The 24,440-nt window shown below is 37.5% G+C and overlaps 1 protein-coding gene and 1 long non-coding RNA gene across 3 annotated transcripts in view; both read right to left on the bottom strand.

Moving 5' to 3' along the window:
* Positions 1-645: 645 nt before the first annotated feature.
* On the bottom strand, positions 646-20,841 carry LOC144093333 (uncharacterized). Its single transcript, XR_013306262.1, has 3 exons — positions 20,509-20,841; positions 19,696-19,776; positions 646-701 (listed from the first exon to the last, which is right to left on the bottom strand). It is a non-coding gene; the product is annotated as an uncharacterized LOC144093333 (long non-coding RNA).
* Positions 20,842-21,480: 639 nt separating this feature from the next.
* Positions 21,481-24,440, bottom strand: part of svild (supervillin d) — a 48,270-nt gene continuing 45,310 nt past the window's right edge. For both annotated transcript variants that reach the window (XM_077625834.1, XM_077625835.1), the window contains 3 exons: positions 23,751-23,863; positions 22,637-22,786; positions 21,481-22,556 (listed from right to left, as the gene is read on the bottom strand). In XM_077625834.1, coding sequence (XP_077481960.1) covers positions 22,470-22,556; positions 22,637-22,786; positions 23,751-23,863 — 350 coding nt within the window. In that variant the 3' untranslated portion in view covers positions 21,481-22,469. The remainder of the gene's footprint in view (positions 22,557-22,636; positions 22,787-23,750; positions 23,864-24,440) is intronic.

Genomic DNA, 24,440 nt, shown 5'->3' with positions numbered 1-24,440 from the left:
ATACACATATACACACATACATATATGTATATATATATGTGTCTATATGTCTGTGTGTATATATATGTATATATACACACATACACACATACATGTACACATATACATATATATATATACATATACACATATACAGACATATATATATACACATCCACACACGTATATATACATACATATATACACACATATATATATATGTATGTGTATATATGCATGTTTATATATATATATATACACACACACATACATATATACATTTATATATAAGAATTAAATGTTTTAATTTTAGACGTATAAGGATTTTTTTAAAAATATTAAGGTATAATAATGTGTCTATATATATATATATATATATATATATATATATATATATATATATATACATACATACATACATACACACATACATTTATATACCTTAATATTTTTAAAAAAATCCTTACACGTCTAAAATTAAAACATTTAATTCTTCCTTGCGGCGCAACAAAAAATAATTGAGAAACACTGTTGTTGGCCGACAAAGCCTTGTTTCGCTTCCAATGTTGTTTACAATTCTTCCTTGGCAACAAACATTTGCCATTTGGTCAAAGTAGTGTTCAATAAAATGTTTTAATTAAAAGAAAAACAGAATAGGCTACATACCAGCTGGTCCAGTTGCTTCTATGTGCTCAATCTTCTCTCTCGGGTGACCACTTTGTCTAAGGGGGGAAAAAATAGAGGCTCATTTCAGCAGTGTTAGTGCTAGAGCAATTTCCTAATGCATTTTGAATTTTTTGTTTAAAAAACACAAAAACACAATGCTGCCTGCCACAGCAATGAGAATAAACATACGAGGGTGCAGCATGCAAAAAAGCCTGCCTTTTACACTTTTGTTTGCTTTTTTTACTAAGAAAATTGAATGAATTAAATGCTTTTATGATCATTATATAAGTGTAATGAGATTTAAAGCTTCACCACAAAGTGCCCAAATAACAACGACAAACAAACAGAAACAAATTATCAATAAATAATAATAAATAATCAATAAATAAGAGATACATAAGTAGTCAACATAATAAGTAGTCACCACATAAATAAGTAGGGAAGTGCAGAAATAACAACGACAAATAAACGAACAGATAAATAATCAACAAATAATAATAATAAATAAATAATCAATACATTATAATAAATAAATACTCACTAAATAATAATAAATAAATACTCAAAAAATTATAATAAATAAATAACCAATAAATAATATGAATAAATAAATAATCAATAAATAAGTAATAAGTCAGGGCGGCCCGGCCGCTGAGTGGTTAGCGCATCGGCTTCGCAGTGGGGGACCTGGGTTTAAATCCAGGTCAGTCCACCGATGTGGAGTTTGCATGTTCTCCCTGGGCCTGCGTGGGTTTTCTCCGGGTACTCCGGTTTCCTCCCACATTCCAAAGACATGCATGGTAGACTTATTGGACACTCTAGATTGCCCCTAGGTACGAGTGTGAGCGTGAATGGTTGTTTGTCTCTTTGTGCCCTGCGATTGGCTGGCCACCAATTCTGGATCTCCCCCACCTCTGGCCCAAAGTCAGCTGGGATAGGCTCCAGCACCCCCCGCGACCCTAGTGAGGATAAAGCGGTTCAGAAAATGAGATGAGATAAATAAGTAGTCAACATAATAAATAAGTAGCAGTCAACATAGATAGGTGGTTGTGTTTCTGTCAAGTCTTATCAATGGAATTCAGAATGTGAGACTTTATAAAGAGATAAAAAATAAATCCTGTACAAAATACAGGCAAAGCGTTCGACAAGTCTGGCAACAAAAATCTAGCCATCTCTCAATTTTTCAACATCAACATAAAAATGACATGATAACAACAATGCTTCTGCTCTTTCTCTCCGTGACCTCCAAACAAAGGTTCATTCCGCCGTTTGCGGTTAATTGACTGGAGTAGCTCCAATCAATTAACCCTCCATTATTTACTCAGCCAATCCCCTCGGAATTCCTTCCGACAATGGCAATTACGGTGCCGCTCGTCCTCCTCCTGGCTTCTTGCTTGGCGCTCGCTGTTCATGATCAAAAATCGCCAACACTATAATTATAGCATCTGTTGTGGTATTACAATCTACATAAACACATATGCACATTTGCACCGTAACGTCTGAGTCATCAAGACTGGGCATTTTACATGAGTACCTGCTAATGTGTCTGCTTCTTTGTCCTTATCGGCCATGAAGGTCAAGCAAAAGCCATTAAAGCGGAGCTAATATAACTTCAAGCGGAGTTCTAATATTGTCCTCGGCCGCACCGGTGACCTTCGGAGACGGTTTTCAAGTGATTCGCTCACTCCAGCAAATGAAAAAGACTGACTCGCGTGTCTTTATTTTATTTTTTTAGGCCACATTATGACAGCCGAGTATCAAATAAAACCTATAGATATGTTATTTCGCACTGCGAATGATTTCAAGACATCTGCTTTCAAGGAAGCGAGATATCATTTGCGCGTTTTAACTTATTGTAACAATTCTGTTGTATGAGATCTGACATTTTGTCGCCGACCTTAAAATAAAGGACCATTAGCCTTTAAGTGACTCAGCTTCCTGTTCATCAGTATTCAGGAGAAGGTACTGACTAAAACTCTCCAGCGTTAAATTAGCATGGCAGATGGAATTGCTCCAAAGGATTTGCGTCTCCATGTCAAATCAATATTACTTCGCATGTTTGGATTTCTCCGTTTGGACTCTTGAACTCGTGTGGAGGTCGGCGATGTAAAACAGAAGCAGTATTATCATCGAAAAATAAATAATGATAATAACAGTGGTGTGCCGTCAGGGCCTCAAGGCCTTCTTTGCTGGCCTAAGAAATATCTGAATCATATATTATATTTTGCCCATCAATACTTCAATTATTATACAATAATTCCAAATTGTCTGTTAGCTTTCTTTCATTCAGGCCTTCACAATCAGTTCTGCAGGCTCTGCTGCATTAAACAAGCTGTTAATACGCATTAAATAAGACTGTTGCTTTAACCAATCAGAATTTGATTTGGTGACACCAAGGCCTTCTCGCAGGCGTAGGGATACGTTATTGCCTTCTCGCAGGCGTAAGGAAACGTCATCGCTTTCACCAACTATGATTGGCTAGTGATAGAGTGGACTAGCCAGAGCTACCAAACTGTATCTGGAGCCAGCTGCACAAGCAAATATATTGTTGTGTTGATTTAAAGCCATTTTCAAGACGGACTTTTCAAGAAAAAAAAGCTGGACATCCTTAAGAAAGGTCGGACAACTCCAAAGCAAGCAAGACTGTCACAACCGGGAAGGAACATTTCCAGCACCTAATCGAATAAAAACGTATGCCAGAAATACGAAAGGACAGGCTCGACTTTCAGCATTAGCTTCGATGGCAATAAAAAAGAAAGAAAGGAGGATGGATCTTGTGTACAGTTAAAAAGGATTTTTGGTGAGTAAAATATGGCTATATTCCTAAATATTTTTATTGTATGAGGTTATTATTGATGATTTTTTGTGTCGCAGCTGTAGCTGCAGTAGAGGTTTTATAGCCATAAAATAGTTTTTGCTGAAGGAGTCACTAGGAAATGCACGGACCACCACTGGATAATAATAAAAAAACTGCTTCTATCACCCTCCGCTTTTATTGATTTCCCACAGAAACCTCAGCATGCGGCCAGGAATAGATACCTGTCTGCGAGGCAGAAGGTTTTTCCCAATTAACTGAGGGGTTGAGAAGAGTCAGATTGCAAAAAAAAATACTAGAACTTTAATTTCTACTTTTGAACTATTCCTGTCACTTTTGTTAATAGCACCATGTAACACGAATTTTGGAGTTTCATCCATGGCACAGACATAGAAAAATAGTTTGGTTACCCGTGATCCCAGATTGCACCAAAATGTACAAAAAGTGACCCAAAATCATCAGGAAGCGACCTGGAAATACTGCAAAATTGATAGGATGTGACCCAAAATGAAGAGGAAGTGACTTGGAAATGCCCCAATATTAACAGAAAGTACAGTGGTACCCCAGACATACGAGTGCCCCGACATACAAGCAATTTGAGATACGAGTATTCAGCGGACGCGAAAGGCTGCTCTTAAGAACATCATGGGCACTGTCCTTCTGGTCGCAACTCCCTCGTGTAATGTCTCTACGAGCACTGGGCGGAGCGTTGCATTTTTTCAGGGTTTTTCCCCCCCCATTAGTCTGTGCGAATGGCGGAGCGATCGCGAATGATAATAATAAATAAACCCTTATACTACTTTTCGTTGGCAAGTGGTCGTGCATTATCCTATTGTGAGGCAATTTGTGTGCATCATTTTCGGAATATTTTGAAGAGAATACAAAAGCAAACAACCCTCGATAGGTTGCATCTGAAAGTCAGGGTGGAGGCGTGGCAAATAGAGCCAACCTGGGAGAAGAAAGGTATCAAAATTTGAATCATGTTTAGTGTAAGGTTAGATTAAATTTATTTTTGAGTGTGTCTGCATCGTAATCCAAGTTCATTTAATGTTGTTTACGTTATGTTACGAGCGCGTTGCCGTGCAAAAAGTCTCCCCCATTCAGAAAATGTACATAAAGTGTCCCTAGAATACTCCAAATATTGTGACGCAAAACAGGAAATAACCTACTTGTTACTGCTTGTTAAATTTAACAAGGAAGTGACTCACAATTAAGCCAATAACTGTCATGGATAACAATTGATATCGGAGTTAAATTGTGATCTAATTCACATATTGCTCAAAACAGAGATCGAACACAAGGTTGAAAAAAAGCAAACATTACAGGAAGACCACAATTACATGTTTATTGACCTTTCTAGAAATGAACAATCAATGCTTGGCTGGTACGCAAGGTCATCTAATTCCTGTCAGGATGTCTTCATAGTTCCAAGGTAAGAACCGCTCAACGTTTATTTCTAAAATAAGATGACGGTTAGGCACGTTACGTTGATATTCATTGGATCGCTGGGGTCTTAATCGGATTGCAAATCTTCTGATGAAACCTGCGCTTTGATTTCATGTCTGTATATATCCAATCTGATACCCGTACGTGAAATCCCAGCCTTATCTAAGAATCCATTTTGATGGAAATTCCCTGCGGTTCAATGAAAAATGACAAGCCGCTGAGCCTTGAGGGTGTTTTATGAGTAGCGTAATTGGATTTGTGTCCTCTTGAGACCTTGCCTTGATGTTCTTCATTACATTTGTTTTCTTCTTTTAAATGAACACTTTATGCTCCTGGTCGCGGTACCTTAGCACGACTTGTCTTTGTTACAGTCTGGGAAGAAATGGTAATGACTTTTTGCTAGTGCTGCATCGTGTCTTTGTTGGTTCACCAATCCAGGTACGTTGTAGGAGCTTGCTGTGGCCATTAAAAGACAGTTTTTTTTAACTACCGACATGCAATTGACGGGAATAGAAGTCCCATGCATGGATTGGAAATCTATTTCTGTCAATGGCTACTTAAGAACAACACCAAAAAAACGAAACCTAAACATATAAAGATACAAGCCAAAGTAGATTGAAAGTTTTTCCACCCTCAATTTTACCCGTTAACCTGTTTTCCCAAATCATTACCAACGTAACCAACCCTAATTTACCATGCAACACCAATGCCTTAAACTTCTCAAGCTTAAAATTAAACACGTTTCAAACACATGGCCCACCTTTCCTGTGAATAATAAATTATGCGCTAATGTCCTGTTTAGGTAACTTTTTTTAAAGAAGAAATGGCAGCATCGCCCAAAATTATTGCTGTGTTTTGAGTTATTTTGAAGAAAAAAAACCAGTAAATTTCTGTTATTATCCAAGCGCTAGTGTCATTTCTTGCCTGAGCCAATCCTGGCTAACTATGGGCACCAATCAGGGGACACCCTGAATTGCTGGCCAGCCAATCGCAGGGCACGAGAAGGAGACGGACAACCATTCACCCTCATAACTGACTCATAACTACGGGTAATCTAATCTAATTTACGTAGAGTGGCTAACACGTCTACCATGCATGTTTTTGGAATGTGTGAGGAAACCGGAGTACCCAAAGAAATCCCATGCAAGCCTGGGAAGAACATGCAAACTCCACACAGTGAATACCCGCCTGGGATGGAACCCTCGACTCCAGAACGTTGAGGCAAACGCTCTAACCGCCACCCAGAAAGCATTAATAATCAAGTCAAAAACTGATTGGACTCCTCAATCTTAAGAAAAAACATGAATATAAACCACAAAGGTAAACAAAACATAAAAACAAGAAATAAGACTCCGAACCCTTAAAACAGCAAAATAGAAACCTAAAATAAATAAAAAACTACATTAAATGAACTCCTCAACCTTAAAAAAAATAATGGCAAACCCAGAAAATTAGCCGTGCACTTGAATCAAACATGACTTTCAAATATTCATAGTTTCTTCCATGTTACGTGACGAACATAATAAATCATTCGCCGGAGCATGATGAGCCAATTACAGTAAACAGATGCTAGACAACAATTAGGCATCCTGACATGAGGGGTGGACGGCTGGGGATGGCCGAGACCGCCGTGTTAAGATGGCGTGCCGTGACAAGACCTAGCGCAAGAAGATAAATGACAACGCATGACTTTTAGTTCTGTTCATTAGCGGATAACTGGCTTATCACTTCCCAGTCAGCAAATCATGACGGACGAGCCGAGCTCTTCATTTTCCGATGAAGCATCGACTATCAAGTCGAGTTAGTACCGAACTGGGAAATGAACGACGTGACCTTTTGCCGAGAAGTTTGCCGACAAATTTGAATTCCATGAGCAGGTGTTGGCGCTAAGCTAGTGGAAGTGGAACTGCATTGGCTGACATTGATGGTGATGGAAGACCCAGATTTTCTTTGAACATAATCAGTTCTTACATGGAGCCCAATTTGGGCATATTAATGCGTACAAAACTCAAAATAAAGAAAGACATCAACAATGCTCATTTTAAAACGGATAAAAAGTAATATCTGCAAATTTAACAGTGGTTGCCATTGGCCTCCAATTCATTTGGGTTGGAAAGTTCTGGCCGGGATCGAACGAAGGCGTTAACTATGCTCTCTGATGTTTTGTTTTGAAATTTGAAGTAAATGTATTTTTAAACATGTTTCAAATTAAATCAAACATAAGGGGGCGGGGTCTCTGTCTCCCTTCCTTTATAAAATAGGAATACAAAGAAGCAAGTAAAGATACAGATAGAGATCATTCTAAAAAGTGGGAAACTCACTAAACAAATAGAAAATATTTTTCGTAATTAGTTCAAATATATATATATATATATATATATATATATATATATATATATATATATATATATATATATACATATATATATACACACATATATATACACACCCACTTTTTTTAAGTGTATTAATTTGCATTTCATACAAAAACAATTTAAAAAGAATAAATATAATTTCCCTATTTCTTATTTGTTTTAAATTTAAAAATATACATCTATAGTTCACATAAAAAAAACTGAATGGGAAAATATAACAAAACATATTCTGATTACCTTACACATTTCACCTAACATCAACTCTACATCGTAAAATGCATGCCTAAATATGTCCCTACTGGTACGCACTTTTTCGTCAGGCCTTTTCCTCCATATAGAAGTAGCGTTTCGGGAAGAAATGCACCCAAAAAGTAAAGCGGTTAGTGTCATACAATGACATCTACGGAATTTGGAATTTAGTGCATACACAAGGCGCACCAACTGATTGGGCGCCCCGTCCATTTTACAGAAAATTTTAGACTTTTAAGTACGCTCTATTGGTGTGAATATATGGTACGCCTCAGTGTCTCATTTGATATTGTAGCTTCACATGATACAAATTGCTAAATTGATCTTATTTTGTGAATTTGAATTTTACCATGTTGTCGTCTTATGATAGTGTGACTTGACCCTTGACATTTCCCTTCTAATCTTCATGTTTGCATGCGTGAATAATGGACAGTCCGGATGCAGATGGAGCCTTCGACAGCATTTGAGGAGGCGGTTGCGGCGGCGACATTGCACTGATGTCACTCACTCAGCTCTCTTCCTGTCTGCCCTCGCTAATCGAATCAAGTCGCCAGCGAGCTCTCGAGCCAACTCTAATACCATCAGATCCGGATCCCCGCGCTGCAGGGGAAGGTCGTGTGTGTATTTGTGTGTGCAGGTGGCGTAAAATTCCCAAGCTCCCTTTCAGCGGTTGACAAACGAGCGTCCGCCTCGTTGTTCTGCCCACGACCTTCAAGGCGGCCTTTTGGGCGCTCGACCGCTACTGAAGATAGACCGAGTTAAAAAATAAACTCAAGTAAGACACTCTGTCCTCAAAGGTTGTTCAAGTTCCATTTGGCGTTTTTGACACTGATTCACTCCCCCAAAAATCAATGTCTCACCAAGAATACTTATAGTTTCTAAAAAAAAAAAAACTTTGCCAGATTGTAGCAAAAAAAACAAAACAAAAATACTCATTGGCACTTTTTTCGATTTTCCATTTTAACGAAAACAACCAAATGTACATGATGTAATCTAATGGCTTCCATTAACAGCGATAGACGTCCAATCCATTTGAACTGGGAGGACTGAAAAAGGAATAGACATTTAATCGCTGTCACACTCTCACTTCAAATGGATTGGAGCTATACTCTTGATAAACTTATTTCAAGTCGCAGCCCAAAGGTGATTGGCCAATGGCAGTGAAAGAGCCATGATCAATCGTATTTGTTGAATCAATTCATCAGTGAAAAATTCTATTGTGAATATAGAAATTTAACATGCTAACTCTGAATTAAATCAATCATTGAAATTCATTATTTTATTTGTGCATTCAAATCAGAGAAAAAAATCATTTTCATTTGAGTGACATTCTGGACAGATTCAATTCAGTACACCAATGCAATTAATGATGATTAATCATAGTGACCGATGGTTTGATGGCAATAAAGTGTCCTGAACTGAGTTTTTTAGTCGGACATGACATATTCAATAAATATTTTAGATTAGATTAGATTAGATAACTTTATTCATCCCGTATTCGGGAAATTTCATTGTCACAGTAGCAAGAGGGTTAGAATACAGACACAGGAAAATACATTTTAGACATAAATAAATAGGTAATAAATAAATAAATATATAAATAAATAAGCATGTTGCTTAAATATACATATATATATACATACATATATAAATATACATAGATGTACACATGTATACATGTAGTGCAGGGGTGTCAAACTCAGGTTGGTTCGCGGGCCGCATTAACGTCAACTCCATTTCATGTGGGCCGGACCATTTTAGATCTAATATTTAGATATTTTTTTAAAAATTGGATTAAAAGAACTGGATCAAAAGCCCTAAATAGTCAGTTTTTATAGATCTAAAGCAGTGTTTATTTGAGCTTTTTTTTCTTAAATTTCTTTTAATCATGTTTTTCATTTCAAATGGAAACAAAATATATTTTTTAATTAAGTTCAATATTAAAGTGGAAAACGGTATCTATATATTTATTTTTGATCTTACAAAATGCGCTTTGAACTAAAACCACAAAAGAAATAAAATTGGATTGAAAATATTGCAATGATTGATTTTAAAAAGGAGAAAATCAGGAAATGTAATGTACATCTATAACCATTTGAATTTGATCCTAAAACAGAAAGTCGGCACTCATGATTTACTTTCTCGGGCCGCACATAATGATGCGGCGGGCCAGATTTGGCCCCCGGATCGCCACTTTGACACCTGTGATGTAGTGGATCTAGCTAGCATGGAGACTTTGACAAATGTCCATTCAGTGCCAACCTCCCAGTTCTAATGAATTGGACATCTCATAGTGATCAATTCAGTTAAATCCACAGTAGCAGGATTAACAAAAAAGCCAAATGATTGGGTGTCCATCAATAGCTTGGAAAATGACTCAATAAAAATAGTGATAAATAAAATCACTGTTATTTTTTGTTCATTGTCAAAATGGATCTGGCAGTGGCAGGGAATGAGTTAATAGATCATACGAGTGGGGGGAGGATGTGATTTTGTCGGAAGCAAAGTGGCTATGGTGGAGCTGATCTCTCCTGTTATGAAACGTAACAGAAATGGAGGCGCGTGGGTGTCGGCGACCACTTGTCTGTCTAATTGCACCTCCACATAGCTGAGAGTTTCCCGTGGTTAGCATTATTTGAACTGTGTTTTGTGCTTTCTAGTTCACGTCAAACGAGGTGGAGATGCAAAAAGTGGACTTTAAAAGTGTTGTGTAGAACATGATAATATTTCGAGTGGGAGGAATGATGCCTTGAAATTTGCATGTCATTTTTTCAAGCTCCAATTTTTGATTTATGCAAGTGGGGCTCACAGTTGAGGCATCAAGAGTACAAAATATCATTGCAAGGTAGATATTTCCAATATTTTTTTTGCCCTTTTCTGCTCCTAATTATGGCTCTGTTATTACTGTCGACAATATGTTTAATTACGCAATTTTTAGCTGCTGATTAATAATGTATCGTTGTGATTATCATATTTCATGCAGTGAGTCAAGCACATTTTTATTTACTGTTAATGTACTTTGACTTCCTCCTGCATGAAATTCATTCATTTCAACACTGAATTAGACTATTACTTTGGGTTTGAGAGGGTGGGTTGACACTGATCATCACATTGCGATTCATTAGAGGGAATTGCTTGCCATTAATATGTATTGGGGTTGAATGAACAGATTGGACGTCTATTGTCGTCCATGGCCGAGATTGCCTTCAGCCCAATCGCTACCTACCCACCCAGCTAGTGCTATGCGATAGAAGAAAAAAAATCCTATTATAATGTAGGTAACATGTGTCAAAGTGGCGGCCCGGGGGCCAAATCTGGCCCGCCGCATCATTTTGTGTGGCCCGGGAAAGTAAATCCATTTATAAAAAAAAATCTAAATATTATATCTAAAATGGTCCGTTGACGTTAAAGCGGCCCGCGAACCAACCCTGATGTAGGTCATTTCATATCAGAGTGTTTATATGTCACTATATAATACATTTTTAATTATTTGGAGACTGAACTTATGATGATAATTAATAGTAATCAATGAGTTTGGTAACTTAGAATTAACCTGCTATATTGACAAAAATATTCAAAATTACGTTGTCAGACTGAAAAATATGTTTAGCAAACAGTTCACATTGTGGAAGGCCATTTTACACGAAGATTTAGATTAATCACGATTAATCACATTGTTATACCTAATTGAACAAAATCTGACTCGGATGAAGTAGACTTTTTTGATGTCAATACACCATTGGAAAAATTAGTTAAAGAGTAAGTTAACTCAGATTTAACCTGGTATATCAACAAAAACAGTCAAAATTACGTTGTCGGACTGAAAAATAAGTTTAGCAAATGCTTCACATTGTGGAAGGCCATTTTACACGAAGATTTCGATTAATCACGATTAAATCACATTGTTATACCTAATTGAACAAAATCAGACTCGGATGAAGTAGAGTAAGTGAACTCAGATTTAACTGTGTCAAGACTGACTGAAAAAAAGAAAAAAAATCTTGGGGGCCATTTTATATCACAATATCAATATGCCACGAAATAATAGGTTATTAATTATTTGGTGAGTTAACTAACAGGGACAATTGAGCGCCGCTTCTGCTTAACACGGCTGTCAATCAACGCAAAAGAAGCGGCCGTTGACGAGTCCGTCAAGGCAATTAGCGGCTAACCACTACCCTGAGAGAAGCAATGTTTCATTTATGACAGAAGAGGATGGTATCAGGTGTGTGTGCGTTTGGATGCGTTGCCTCAGAGGAAAATGCATGTTTCATGTTCGCATGGATGAGCATGACAGACAGTAAACCCCGAAAGGGAGCGCCATGCCGTTTGAATGAATGAACATGTGTGTGTGTATGTGTGCATTTGTGTCTTCTACATATTTACATTCTGTACAAAAACAGCTCAAGAAAATATTTTCATCCTACAAAAACTGGTGTTTCGATTACTGAAATCTGACATCCATTTAAAGGTTTATCGCTAAGCCTGGTTACCAATGAAAAAAAGAAAAACCCCAGAATTAACGGGAATAGTTAGTAGATTGGATTGTTACAATTAGGCAGTGGCGGGCCGTCAGGGCCTTCAAGGCATTCTCTGCTGGCCTGAGAAATATCTGAATCATATATTATATTTTGTCCATCAATACTTATTAAATAATTCCAAATTGTCTGTTAGCTTCCTTTCATTGCTTTTCCCACTATTTGCACTGTTTCCAGATGTGTGTTTTCATATTGAAGCATTTAACCAATCACATTTCAGCCATTATTTGTTGCCAGGGTCAGAAATCTGCCTGAAGGCCTTCACAATCAGTTCTGCGGGCTCTGCTGCATTAAACAAGCGTCGATAAGACTGTTGCTTTAACCAATCAGATTTCGAGTTGGCAACACCACAATGTATTGTCGCAGGCGTAGGGATACGTCATTGCCTTGTCGCAGGTGTAGGGATACGTCATCGCTTTCACCAACTATGATTGGCTACCAAACTGTATCTGGAGCTAGCTGCACAAGCAAATATATTGTTGTGTTGATTTAAAGCCATTTTCAAGACGGACTATGCCAGAAATACGACAGGACAGGCTCGACTTTCATCATTAGCTTCGATGGCGATAGAAAAGAAGGAAGAAAGAAAGGAGGATGGATATTGTGTACAGTTAAAAAGAATTTTTGGTGAGTAAAATATGGCCATATTCTGAAATAATATTTCCAGTATTTGCATTTAATAATTAAATGCTGCTAGGAAGTGGATTTTACCGGTTGAAGGTGCTACGAGAAAATGCACGGACCACCACTGCAATTAGGTTAGAACTTTATTTCATCCCGTATTCGGGAAATTTCTTGGTTGCAGTAGCAAGACAGACACAAGACACACAAGGCATTGTAGATCTAGGTAAGAAACTGGAGCCACACACAGGAAGTCCACAAGGTGTGGACCTTCTGCAGACTGAGACTGAAGTGTGTTTACAGTCTCAGCAAAAAGACAGTCAGGAAACTGTAGCTAATTGAGAAAGCGGCTGCCAGAGTTCTAACAAATAATCGTTTATTAAATCATTTAACTGGCTAATATAAAATCTTAATGTCGCTCCCCAAAGGACTTAATGGCGTTGGACCAAAATAATAGTTTTTTTCTGCTTGACCCCTAGAAAATATCTTCAACCCTGAGGTTGTTTAGAATTAGTTTGTTGTGTGTTACAAGAACCAAGCAAGGTTAGGCATTCAATTATTATCTCATTACTTCTAGAACGAATCAACTGAAGATTTGAGCGATGCCGAAACAGTTAACTCCATTAAATCAGGCCTAAATAGATTATTGTTAGCAATACTTTATTCATAACTGCCCCTTTTGTTCAAATACCTAATTAGCTTTTTATTAATTTATTTGTTTTTGTCATTTCCTTTTTTAATTTTGTTGTTGTTGTTATTAACTGTACTACAGATTTAACACGCGCACATGCGCACACAGCACATGGACTTATTGGTGCCCGTGTTGCCTGTTGGTTCCTAGTTACATACATAATATGTAGCCCTTTATTTGTATTTTTATTTCTATTTTATTCTATATTTATGTCTCACTGATTTTTACATCAGGAAAAGCACTTTGAATGATCTTGTGTTCAATTGTGCTATTCAATTTTGCTCATGAGTAGATGTGAAAGTGCTAGTTGATTTGTATTTTTTATTTTTTTTGTAGAACGAGATTGATTTTCTCCCCGGTTGGGTTTACGGTACAATCGACTTTCAGAGAAACACTTTAGTGAACTTTGTTGCCGAGGCAGAAAAAAAAATGAAAGTCCTCCCAATAGAGTGGCAGCGTGCACGGTTATTAAATCCTTTTTTTTCCCGGTCCCAACGGGTGCACGCTAGCTGAATGCTGATTTTTTTAAGGGGTGGAAGGCAATGTTTTATGTGCTTGATGCAAGTATTTCTGTTGCTTGGTAGTATTAACACTTTCAGTACCATTGACAATGATAGATAACCAATCATGTGGCCCTTTCGATCATTTTGCTGTGAACTGAAAAAGTTTATCACTACTGGACAACAGTGGCGGTCCATGCATTTTCTCGTAGCGCCTTCAACGGGTAAAATCCACTTCCTAGCAGCATTTAGTGATTAAATACTAACACTAGAGCTTTTCAGATATCAGAACCAGGTCCACAATTTAAATATTATTTAGGAATGTAGCCATATTTTACTCAACAAAAATCCATCCTCCTTTCTTTCTTCCTTCTTTTCTATCGTCATCGAAGCTAATGCTGAAAGTCGAGCCTGTCCTGTCGTATTTCTGGCATAATCAGTCTTGAAAATGGCTTTAAATCAACACAACAATATATTTGCGTGTGCAGTTCGCTCCATATACAGTTTGGTAGCTATGGCTAATCACTAGCCAATCATAGTTGGTGAAAGCGATGACGTATCCCTACGCCTGCGACAATACATTGTGGTCTTGCCAACTCGAAATCTGATTGGTTAAAGCAACAGTCTTGTTTAATGCAGCAGAGCCTGCAGAACTGATTTTGAAGGCCTTGAGGCAGATTTCTGACCCTGGCATCAAATAATGGCTGAAATGTGATTGGTTAAATGCTTCAATATGAAAACAGACATCTGGAAGCAGTGCAACCAGGGGGGGAAAGCAATGAAAGGAAGCTAACAGACAATTTGGAATTATTTCATAAGTATTGATGGACAAAATATAATATATGATTCAGATATTACTTAGTCCAGCAGAGAAGGCCTTGAAGGCCCTGACGGCCCACCACTGCTGGACACCCAATCCATTTGAACTTGCTAACCCTCCCAGTTAGAACGGCTTGGCTGTCTTTTGCCATCATTGGCATCCAATGAGTTAATATGTAGAAGAGACTAAAGAATGCATTAAATATGGTAGTCTATTATTGGCATATTTGCAAAACCTATCATGTCATATTGTATTAAGAATCTTACAAATATGAAACATCATTATAACATTACAATAAAATTATCAGGGTCACATGTAAAACTGATCTTGTTAAAACTTTATAACATAAAAAAATCTAGCAAGCTAAAAGGTGAAATTTTATAATTATGTCAAAATCACCACATAAATTTCATACATTACTTAATCTTAAATATGAAAAATATCCCAATAAAAGCTCAAGCCTTCTGATTAAGGTGGCGATAAAAACATTGACTATATAATGTACTTATTTAAAAAAATTAATTCATACATTTTTTTAATTCCCGCAATTTCCATTACTTCAAATAAAAACTGATGTTTTCTCAAACTGTTAGTTAAGGAAAATGCATAAATTTGCTCATAATTAGTTCATAACTGAAATTTTTTCCTAAAATGTGACCATTTTCAAATTACATAGAAAAACGGATTTCAATTTAACATGAAACTTAGGACGTCAAACCAGAAGCATACCACATTAAAACCTAAAAATGAGCAATTTCGGTGTTAGCATTCCGTCCAATATTGTTCAAGCATACGTTTCCATGTTTTGCTTCGCTTGATTTCGTGTAACAGAACAGCCGTCTTGCTCATGAACATAACTCTTCCAGAGAAAAGCGCATTTGACTTTACTGGTTCATCCATTTTTAAGCAGGCCTTGTAACAGCAGAGCCCCGAGCTACAAAAACGCGCTCCTGTCCAGTTCACGAGATGCGCTGGAGAATACTCAAACAGCGATGTTCACTATTCATGTCATGGCGTCCTTGCGGAGATGCAACATAATGACATTTCCCAGTTCGGGGGAGGGGGGCTGCCTGCGAATTAGCGTGCTCCATTTAGACACTCCGATAGATCGACATTAACAAGATTTTAATGGCGTCGCTCGCGCTAATCGTCCAAGTGTCACATAATCACTTTTGTTTAAGATGATTAGCCAATTCCCGAATGCGCTATTATGTGCGACAAAGTGGCATTTGTCCAAGTTTCAACTTTTCAATGTTTAAATCCAAAGTCAGTGGTTCATATTGCTCGCAAAAGCGATCATTTAAAACTGGGTGATAACCAAATTTTTCATCTTTATGATTTAGGTTAATCATGGGATAGGCTACAGCACCCCCCGCAGACTTTGCGAGGATAAGCGGTTCAGAAAATGAATATTGTTTTATTTAATTGAACCTGTCCAGTAACTATCTGACGTTAATGCGTGATTAAAATAATTGGAGATGGTCATTAATGAGTAAGTCGAGTCAGCGTTAACTCATTTATTTGCTACATTCCCCAAAACATTCATAAAGTTGTTTGACTGAAAAATTAGTTGAGCAAACGCTTTAGATTGTGAAAAGGCCATTTGCCAAAGTGATTTAGATTAATCGCATTGCTATACCTAATTGAACTTTTCCAGAATCAGATTGTATATGTATGTATATTTGTGTATGTATGTATATGCATGTATATATATGTATATATGTATATATGTATATATATATATGTATATATATGTATATATATGTATATATATATGGATATATATGTATGTATATATATATGTATGTATATATGTATGTATGTATATATGTATGTATATATGTATATATGTATGTATGTATATGTATGTATATATATATGTATATATACGTATATATACACACGTATGTATATGTATGTATATGTATGTATATGTAAGTATATGTGTGTATATGTGTATATATGTATATATATGTTTATATGTGTATATCAAATACGGGATGAATAAAGTTATCTAATTCAGTAGAGGAACTTTTCTGATGTTAATGCACAGTTATAATAATAAACTTTGTTCATTGAATGAGTTAACTCAGAGTAGACGTTATCGTGCTATATTCAGAATAACATTCAAGAAATATATCATTTTGAGTGAAAAATCGGTTTACGAAATGCATGAGCTGATTTGCCGCGGTTATTTCCACTAATGAATTACATATTTATACCGAGTTGAACCTGTCCGGAATCCCAGACCGATGAACTTTTTCTGATGTTAAATGCACACTTAAAATTAAAACCATGTTCATTACTGAGTGAGTTAACTCGCTATATTCACAATAACATTCAAGATATAGGTCACGTCTGACTGAAATATTGGTTTGGCAAACGTTTCAGGTTGTGAAAAAGCCAAGGTCGTTGTCGGCTACTTAAATTTTCAGTGCCATTGATGGCGATAGACATTCTATCATGCCGCATCCAATAAAATAAAATGTAATGAGTTTGTCACTACGCTGCCAGCTCCCACTTCAAATGGATTATCCACCACCACCAGTGGCAGCCATTGACTTGACGGAATTTTCCACCTTTGTTCTGTTAATCTTTGTTTTTCTCGTTGCGTCAGCTCAGTGAGCGTAAACGCACACCGACGTGCACTTGACGAGGCTTGTTCCCCGAGGATTCGAACCGCCGCACATCCATTTTTCAAAAGCGCCAGCGGAGTTTTGATGTTGCGCGACCCGGCTTCTCAAAGATGCGTGCGCCGTTAGAACGTAAGTCGACGTAGACGTGACACGGTTTGTCGAATTGGATAAGTATCAGACAATGGATGCAGCTGAGCGAGATGGGAATAAAAAAAGCCGCGAGTGTATTGCCGAAGTGTGTGCGCTCGGTCGCTCACCATCAACGAGAACTGTCAATAGGATTTTTAGAAGGGGGACGAATACTCCTGTTAACATTCAGGCAATGACATGGGGTGCCCGGACGTTTGGTCGCCCGGACGTTTGGTCGCCCGGACGTTTGGTCGCCCGGACGTTTGGTCGCCCGGACGTTTGGTCGCCCGGACGTTTGGTCGCCCGGACGTTTGGTCGCCCGGACGTTTGGTCGCCCGGACGTTTGGTCGCCCGGACGTTTGGTCGCCCGGACGTTTGGTCGCCCGGACGTTTGGTCGCCCGGACGTTTGGTCGCCCGGACGTTTGGTCGCCCGGACGTTTGGTCGCCGGACGTTTGACAACATGACAGAGAGTTTACTGTTGAAACCAGCTCTCAAAATTATATTCATGAGAGAGTTTACTATCTAAATATCTACTGTTGAAACCAGCTCTCAAAATTATATTCACCCGAGCGACCAAACGTCCGGCGACCAAATATGTAAAATGACATATCATAACAATTAAATACCAACCATAAACCTACCTTGAAAAATGAAAGTTCATGAATCCTCAAGGCAAAACCCAAAAGTCAAAACGGATCAGGAACTTACCGTGTTTAACTCATTGGCTGTCGATGACGGTGAAAGACGTCCAATCCATTTTAATTGGGAGTCTTACACATCACACTAACATTCAAGAAATACATCTGAATGAAAAAAAACTATCCTGATATAGGACATATTACGTAAGAATATCGATGTCTCAATATAATTCACTTATAATTATTTGGTGCATTAACTAAAGATGCAGTTGAGCGACTTTTTTGATATTAATGTTCAAGGTGTATGTTCAACTCAAGAGTTAACTTAAATTGGACTGGATTGGATGTCTTTCATTGTCAATGGCAGTAAAACGTAATCATACAAAGCTATGCATCGTGGTTCAAATGGATTTGACGCCTAGGATTTTCGATGGCAGTGAAATAAATAATGGACCTGAAAGTGACTGGATGAGAAAAGGCCAAAAGAACCATTTAAACATTTTCACGTCTAGTTTGGTTACGCTTCATGGTCAGTTTGTGGTGGTCTCAGTCACAGTTATTATTCCGTCTCATTCAGTCTTTTATAGGTTTTAGTTTTAATTTTCTTTTGGTCTCAGTCTTAGTCGTGTTTGAGTCTTGGTCTTGTTTCGGTCTTAGTCGTGTTTGGGTCTTGTTCTTGTTTCGTTCTTGGTCTTGTTGTGGCCATGTTTTTGTATCCTTCTCAGTCTTTTGTATCGAAGTCCTTTTTCAGTCTCGATCTTGTGTTAATTTCAGTGTTGGTCTTGTTCTTATTTCGGTCTTTGTCTTGATGTCTCCATTATTTGTGCGTGCATTTGGGAATGCCTATTGGTGAACCTATCAGGTACCAGTCTTGGTCTTAAAACTCCTGATTTCGGTCTTGGTTTTGAGCAGGGTTACTTATATTTACCTGGCTGGGACAGATTTCTAGCTGAGATTATTCAGAAAGACAAAGTCTTTCCAACCTTTTCTGATCCTTTCTCAAAAATACGTTTGTTTTCTCTTCACTTTTCTGAAACGTCATCAAAAGACAATGCGCAATCTACTTCTAAAGCCGTTTCTTAGCAACCTCAAGGTTGTTCTGAATCCTCAAAATCAAATGAAAATAAAGAGCTTACAAGCTCACAAGTGGCTACCAGAAAGATCCTTTATTTTTGCACTACTTATCGCTCTTAGCATTGAAATACTCCTGCTATTTAATAACACAAGCTTTTTGTTTGACAGGCCATTAGTTTGCGTGGGAGAAACATTTGACAGAACCAAGATTTTTCAACACAACTCAGTGTGCGTACCTTTACAACCAGTTTTTAGTCACATTAGCACTGAGATAATCCAGCACTAACTATTGACCATCTTTAAAGAAGCATTAATGCTACGTTTGCTCTGCATGTCACATTTTCAACCTTCACCGGCTGCGCATAATGAAAGTGACGTGCACAATTCCCAAGGCGACCGCATTGGCAAAAGTGCACAGCACGCAGCAGCTGTACCGGTCAACAAACGAGCGCACATATGCACGAGGTCAACTCGACTTCCTGCAGATGACAAATTGATTGAAACCTCAAAACGTACCTCTCATCCGTCATTGCGCCCTGTTTATCATCCTCCATCTGCGCCACTTTCTTCTCCTCATTTACGTCACAGTAGAAACACCTACACCGCAGAAACAAAAAAAAACAAAGTGAATAAGTGGTTCTGCATTTGCCCTGACCTCCCGCCCACCTTCATTTTCAAAATTTTGGGACAGGCACAATTGAAAAAGACTCCCAAATTGGATTGAGGTAAAGAGCTATTTGCACAAAACTCTAACTAATAATAACTAATTCCACATTTTCCCAAGTCTCACCTTATTTTAAGTTTATTAACTCATTCATCTTCATGAGTGTCAAGAGGGTGCTGGAGTCCATAACAATTATAACTATGGCCAGTTGGCGCGGTAAACAGCCAATTTTCACACAAACTTGTTTACTAGTAACATAAAAACAAGAGAGAGAGTTTGAAATCCACACTTTTGATTCATGTTGATGGCAGATGTGAAAGTGTTTATTTTTTTAAAAGCGCGTTAAAGACGCAAGTGATGGATAATGCCAACAAAGTCATAGGACTCAGAAGAAAGATTTTTTTGTAAAAAACTTTGTACTTTAACATTAATTTGTTGACGATTTTTCAAGATTTTAAACACGATTTCTAATTGATTTTTTAAAAACCAGATACATCGCCCTGAGAAATACATGGGCCCGATTTCTGATCACGTGATTAGGGACATCACTAACATACGTTATATTATCAGTAGGCATACAACAATATATATACATATATACTACAATAAAATAATTTGTTGAATATTTAATAATTTAAAAAAATGCACAAAATGATTAAACTCACCAAAACACTATAGCTTACTTTTTACTTTGCATTTCAGGGGGTTTTGCGTCAGTCAATACGTCTCACGGTGCCACATTTTGTGCTAAAAATCAAAAGTTACGTTTCACCTGAGAATGTGGGTTTCACAGCGGCCCTCCGCGTAGATTAACCCGCATTTGGTCCACAGTAAAAGCGTAAAATCTAGGAAGTTCATCGCTGTTTTACACCCAAACATTGGGCACTTGCTAAAACGCCATTTTTCGCTACACAGCTGGGGCCGCGGATACATTATTACCTTTTCGTGATTCTGACCCCGCGTGCCCCCTTGTGGCATGCTTTGGAACTAGCCTCACAAAACACCGCTAAAGCCAAAGTATTAGTTTAGCCCACTCGTTGATTCAAAAAATGGCGATTTTTCAAATGATGGAAGGTCATAAATGAGTAGATTTGACTTATCTTTTGTTGTTTACATCTTCTATTACTTTTATGTGGAATATGAGTTGTTGTGCATCCCCATACCGGCTTGCCAGTACAAGGAATATGCTTCAATTATGTTAAAAGTCAATTATCAAACACAATAAATGATAAAGAATATGTAAACCAAGTTAAACCATGCAATGCTCTACTTCTGGCAACTAAAGAATGAAAGGAGATAAAGTTAACTTTTTTTTTTCTGTGTGAAGGATGTTTTTCTTTCATTTGGTGGAATTGATGCCAATAAAAAATCTGGAAAAAATATATAAAAAATTGCAATATTCTGCAGCAACATCTTTTAGATTTTTGAAACTAACCCAAACCTCCTAAAACAAGAGTAATTTCCATTATTGCTACTGAAACATGAAGACCGGACACTACCCCCTAGTGGACAGGAGGCAACGTTACAACTAATTTACTACTTTTTTTCTCCAAAATAAACATTTAATTCATGTATCTTTTTATGTGCCAAAAATAACAAAAAAACAGCCATCCATTTTTTTCAATAAAAATAAGACAGTAGTTAAGAAGTCATGCAAAATGACCTTTTAATGCTCTTGAGGATGATAGATGTCCAAATGTGGCTCATGAATTTAAACAGATTAATCACTAATAGATGACCCATCTATTTAAACTAGGAAGGATGGTAGTGAATGGAAAAAAATATATCATTTGCTGCCACCCTCCCGCTTCAAATGGATTGGACATCTATTGCTGTTAATGGCAGCCAATGATTAAAAGAGCTCACTTCCATATAAACACTCACACATTGAATACTTTTATAAAAACACTGTTGGCAAGGTAAAATAAAAGTCTTGATTTGGTTTCAAGTAAGCGTATAAGTTGCTCATGATTATTATTTACCACCAAGTGAAACAATATAAAAAGTGTATTGTCATTTTTGTATGTGTATTTGCTATTTGAAAGGCCTTTAGTGAAAAAAATATAGGACAAAGAAAGAAGTAATGAAACGGAGTTCTAATGACTAATTTTAAAATGTGATTTTATGGCACTTATTCAGTGAAAAAAGTGTTTTTTTCCAGGCAGAGTTAAAAAATAAATAGAGGTGAATGTAAGCTTTTTTTATGGAGTTGAATGTGCTGTTGGACATTAATTTTTTTGGGTCATTTTCCGGCAGAATTACAGTTTTGCTATAATTTTTGTGCGAATTTTCTGACAAAAAAATAAAGGACAAGTAGCATTTTGAAAATTAGAGTTTTTTGCTATTGGAAATGAATAGGGCATTTTTTTTTAAATTAAAAAAACAACACTTTCTGGGGCAACTGTAAATATAAGAATGTGAGAATTTTTGGAATGTTTCGAAGTTGCAATGGTGAAAATAGTCCAGAGCCTGAGGGGGTTAAAAATAATATTAGTACATGAAACAAGATAAACAGTTAATTGCGAATTGCACAGTGACAATTGGCTACAAGACTATAATACAAAATTGTACATTTGTTTTACAAAACGAGTTTTTAAGAAAAATATAAAACCCTTTTAACTCCTTTTTAAAAAAGCCCCTTATTTTTCTTCAGATTTTTCTGCTTCCAATTGGGCAGTGCGTTGAACTCCACCCGACTCATCTCCAAAAGTTTCTAGGAAGAAAAAAAACAGGACATTATAAGCGTATCAGAGCCAAATTTTTGTAGATTTTTTTCTCTCTCAAGGATTCTACCTTGAAGTCGGCTTCGGAAAGATAATCCTCCAGGCGTAGAGGGTCCACGCCGTCGGGTAGGGGCGAGCCTGTAAGCTCCTCGATGGAGTATTGTAGTTTTCTCAGCTCTGACAAAACCTCCTTCACTAAGGTCACTTTGTTTTTGGAGACCTGAAGGTGAACGTGAGCCGGCAGTGGGTGTTAAAATTTCCATTTACCGTATTTTCACGACTATAAGGCGCACATAAAAGTCTTAAATTTTCTCCAAAATAGACAGGGCGCCTTATAATCCAGTGCGCTTTATATATGAACCAATACTAAAATTGTTATCACGATAAAATAAAATAAATCAGTCGATAGGGTACACCATCCTCTACAACTCTCACAACTACGGCAAACAGCCCCCGACTCTACTATTTTCCCCGTAGAAAAAGTACTGCGCAGTGACTGCTGGGATATGTAGTTCTTTCGTCAATACACCCAATGGATTGTGGCCTGTATACATCGACATCAACACAGCTTTACGAAGGGTGGCAGGCACCGCCGGGCTAGTTACGCTACCTACTAGCTAGCTACTATTTGCGAATGCATTGTGGCCTGTATACATCGACATCAACACAGCTTGACGAAGCATGGAAAGCAGCGTTGGAAAAGTTACGCTAGCTACTAGCTAGCTACTATTTGCGAATGGATTGTGGCCTGTATACATCGACATCAACACAGCTTTACGAAGGGTGACAGGCAGCGCCGGGCTAATTACGTTAGCTACTATTTGCGAATGGATTGTGGCCGCCTGGACGAACGTATAAAACTTCAGACACAGAAAATTAGGACTTTGATGGATTTGTGGGTGATGATGATGTGAGTACATTGTAAAATGGCTAAATAAAGTACAACCGAACTCAGTTTTGCTTCCGTTGCCTTTTTAAAAAGGTGTTTTTAGCGTGTGGGTGTAGCGTGTATGTTTAAGCTGTTGTATGTTTTGCCATGCCTGGCTGCGTCTATAAAAACGGTGCGTCCTTTGTGTGTGTAAAATATAGAAATAGCACCCATTATTGACACTGCGGCTAAAAATACGATGCGCCGTATAGTCGTGAAAATACGGCATGCAGAAAAAAAAGTCACAATTGTTTACCTTGGAGGCAATGCTGGGGTCTTTTGTCCAATAAGGGAAGATGTTGGTAAAGGTGAGCGGCTCACAGCCTGCCGTGATTAAATAAGCCTGAGGAGGGCGCCGAGAGTTCTTTTCTGCAAGTAGAGAAGGTATTAGAACAGGGGTCAGGAAACTTTTTGATAGAGAGAGCCTGAATTAATTCATATTTTTAAATGTTATTCCTTGAGAGCCATAATGGTGTGACTTTTTCCCCCGTCATTTCAACTTTTAAAGTACAAAAAGTGTCAGAATTCTTTTGACAACATGTTGATGCTGTTGATGCTCAATGAGTATCAATGAGAGAGAGAAAAATATATGATTACAGCAGCACTAGAGGGACATTTTAGCTTAGCGGAGAGCCCTATGCACCTATCAAAAGAGCCACATGTGGCTCGCGAGCTGTAGGTTCCCCACTCCTACATCGCTGCCCTGCCTCCAGTAAGTAGATTGGACGATGATTTAATCATAAAAACATTAAAAAGCTAATGGTGATACATAAGTGTTCACTAAACTTAATGAAATAATCAATCCAATTGAAAAAGTATTGAAAAATGAAGTTTAATTTTTCTTTGCATGTGTAAAATGTGAGTTAAACAACAATTTAATTTAAATACTAGTTTTCTATTATATTTCCGATTATTTTTTACATGAGTTTCCTAATGTTAAGCTGTA

This window comes from Stigmatopora argus, chromosome 18 (assembly GCF_051989625.1).
Source record: "Stigmatopora argus isolate UIUO_Sarg chromosome 18, RoL_Sarg_1.0, whole genome shotgun sequence".
NCBI lineage: Eukaryota > Metazoa > Chordata > Actinopteri > Syngnathiformes > Syngnathidae > Stigmatopora > Stigmatopora argus.
This window is presented reverse-complemented; position numbering and strand designations above follow the sequence as displayed.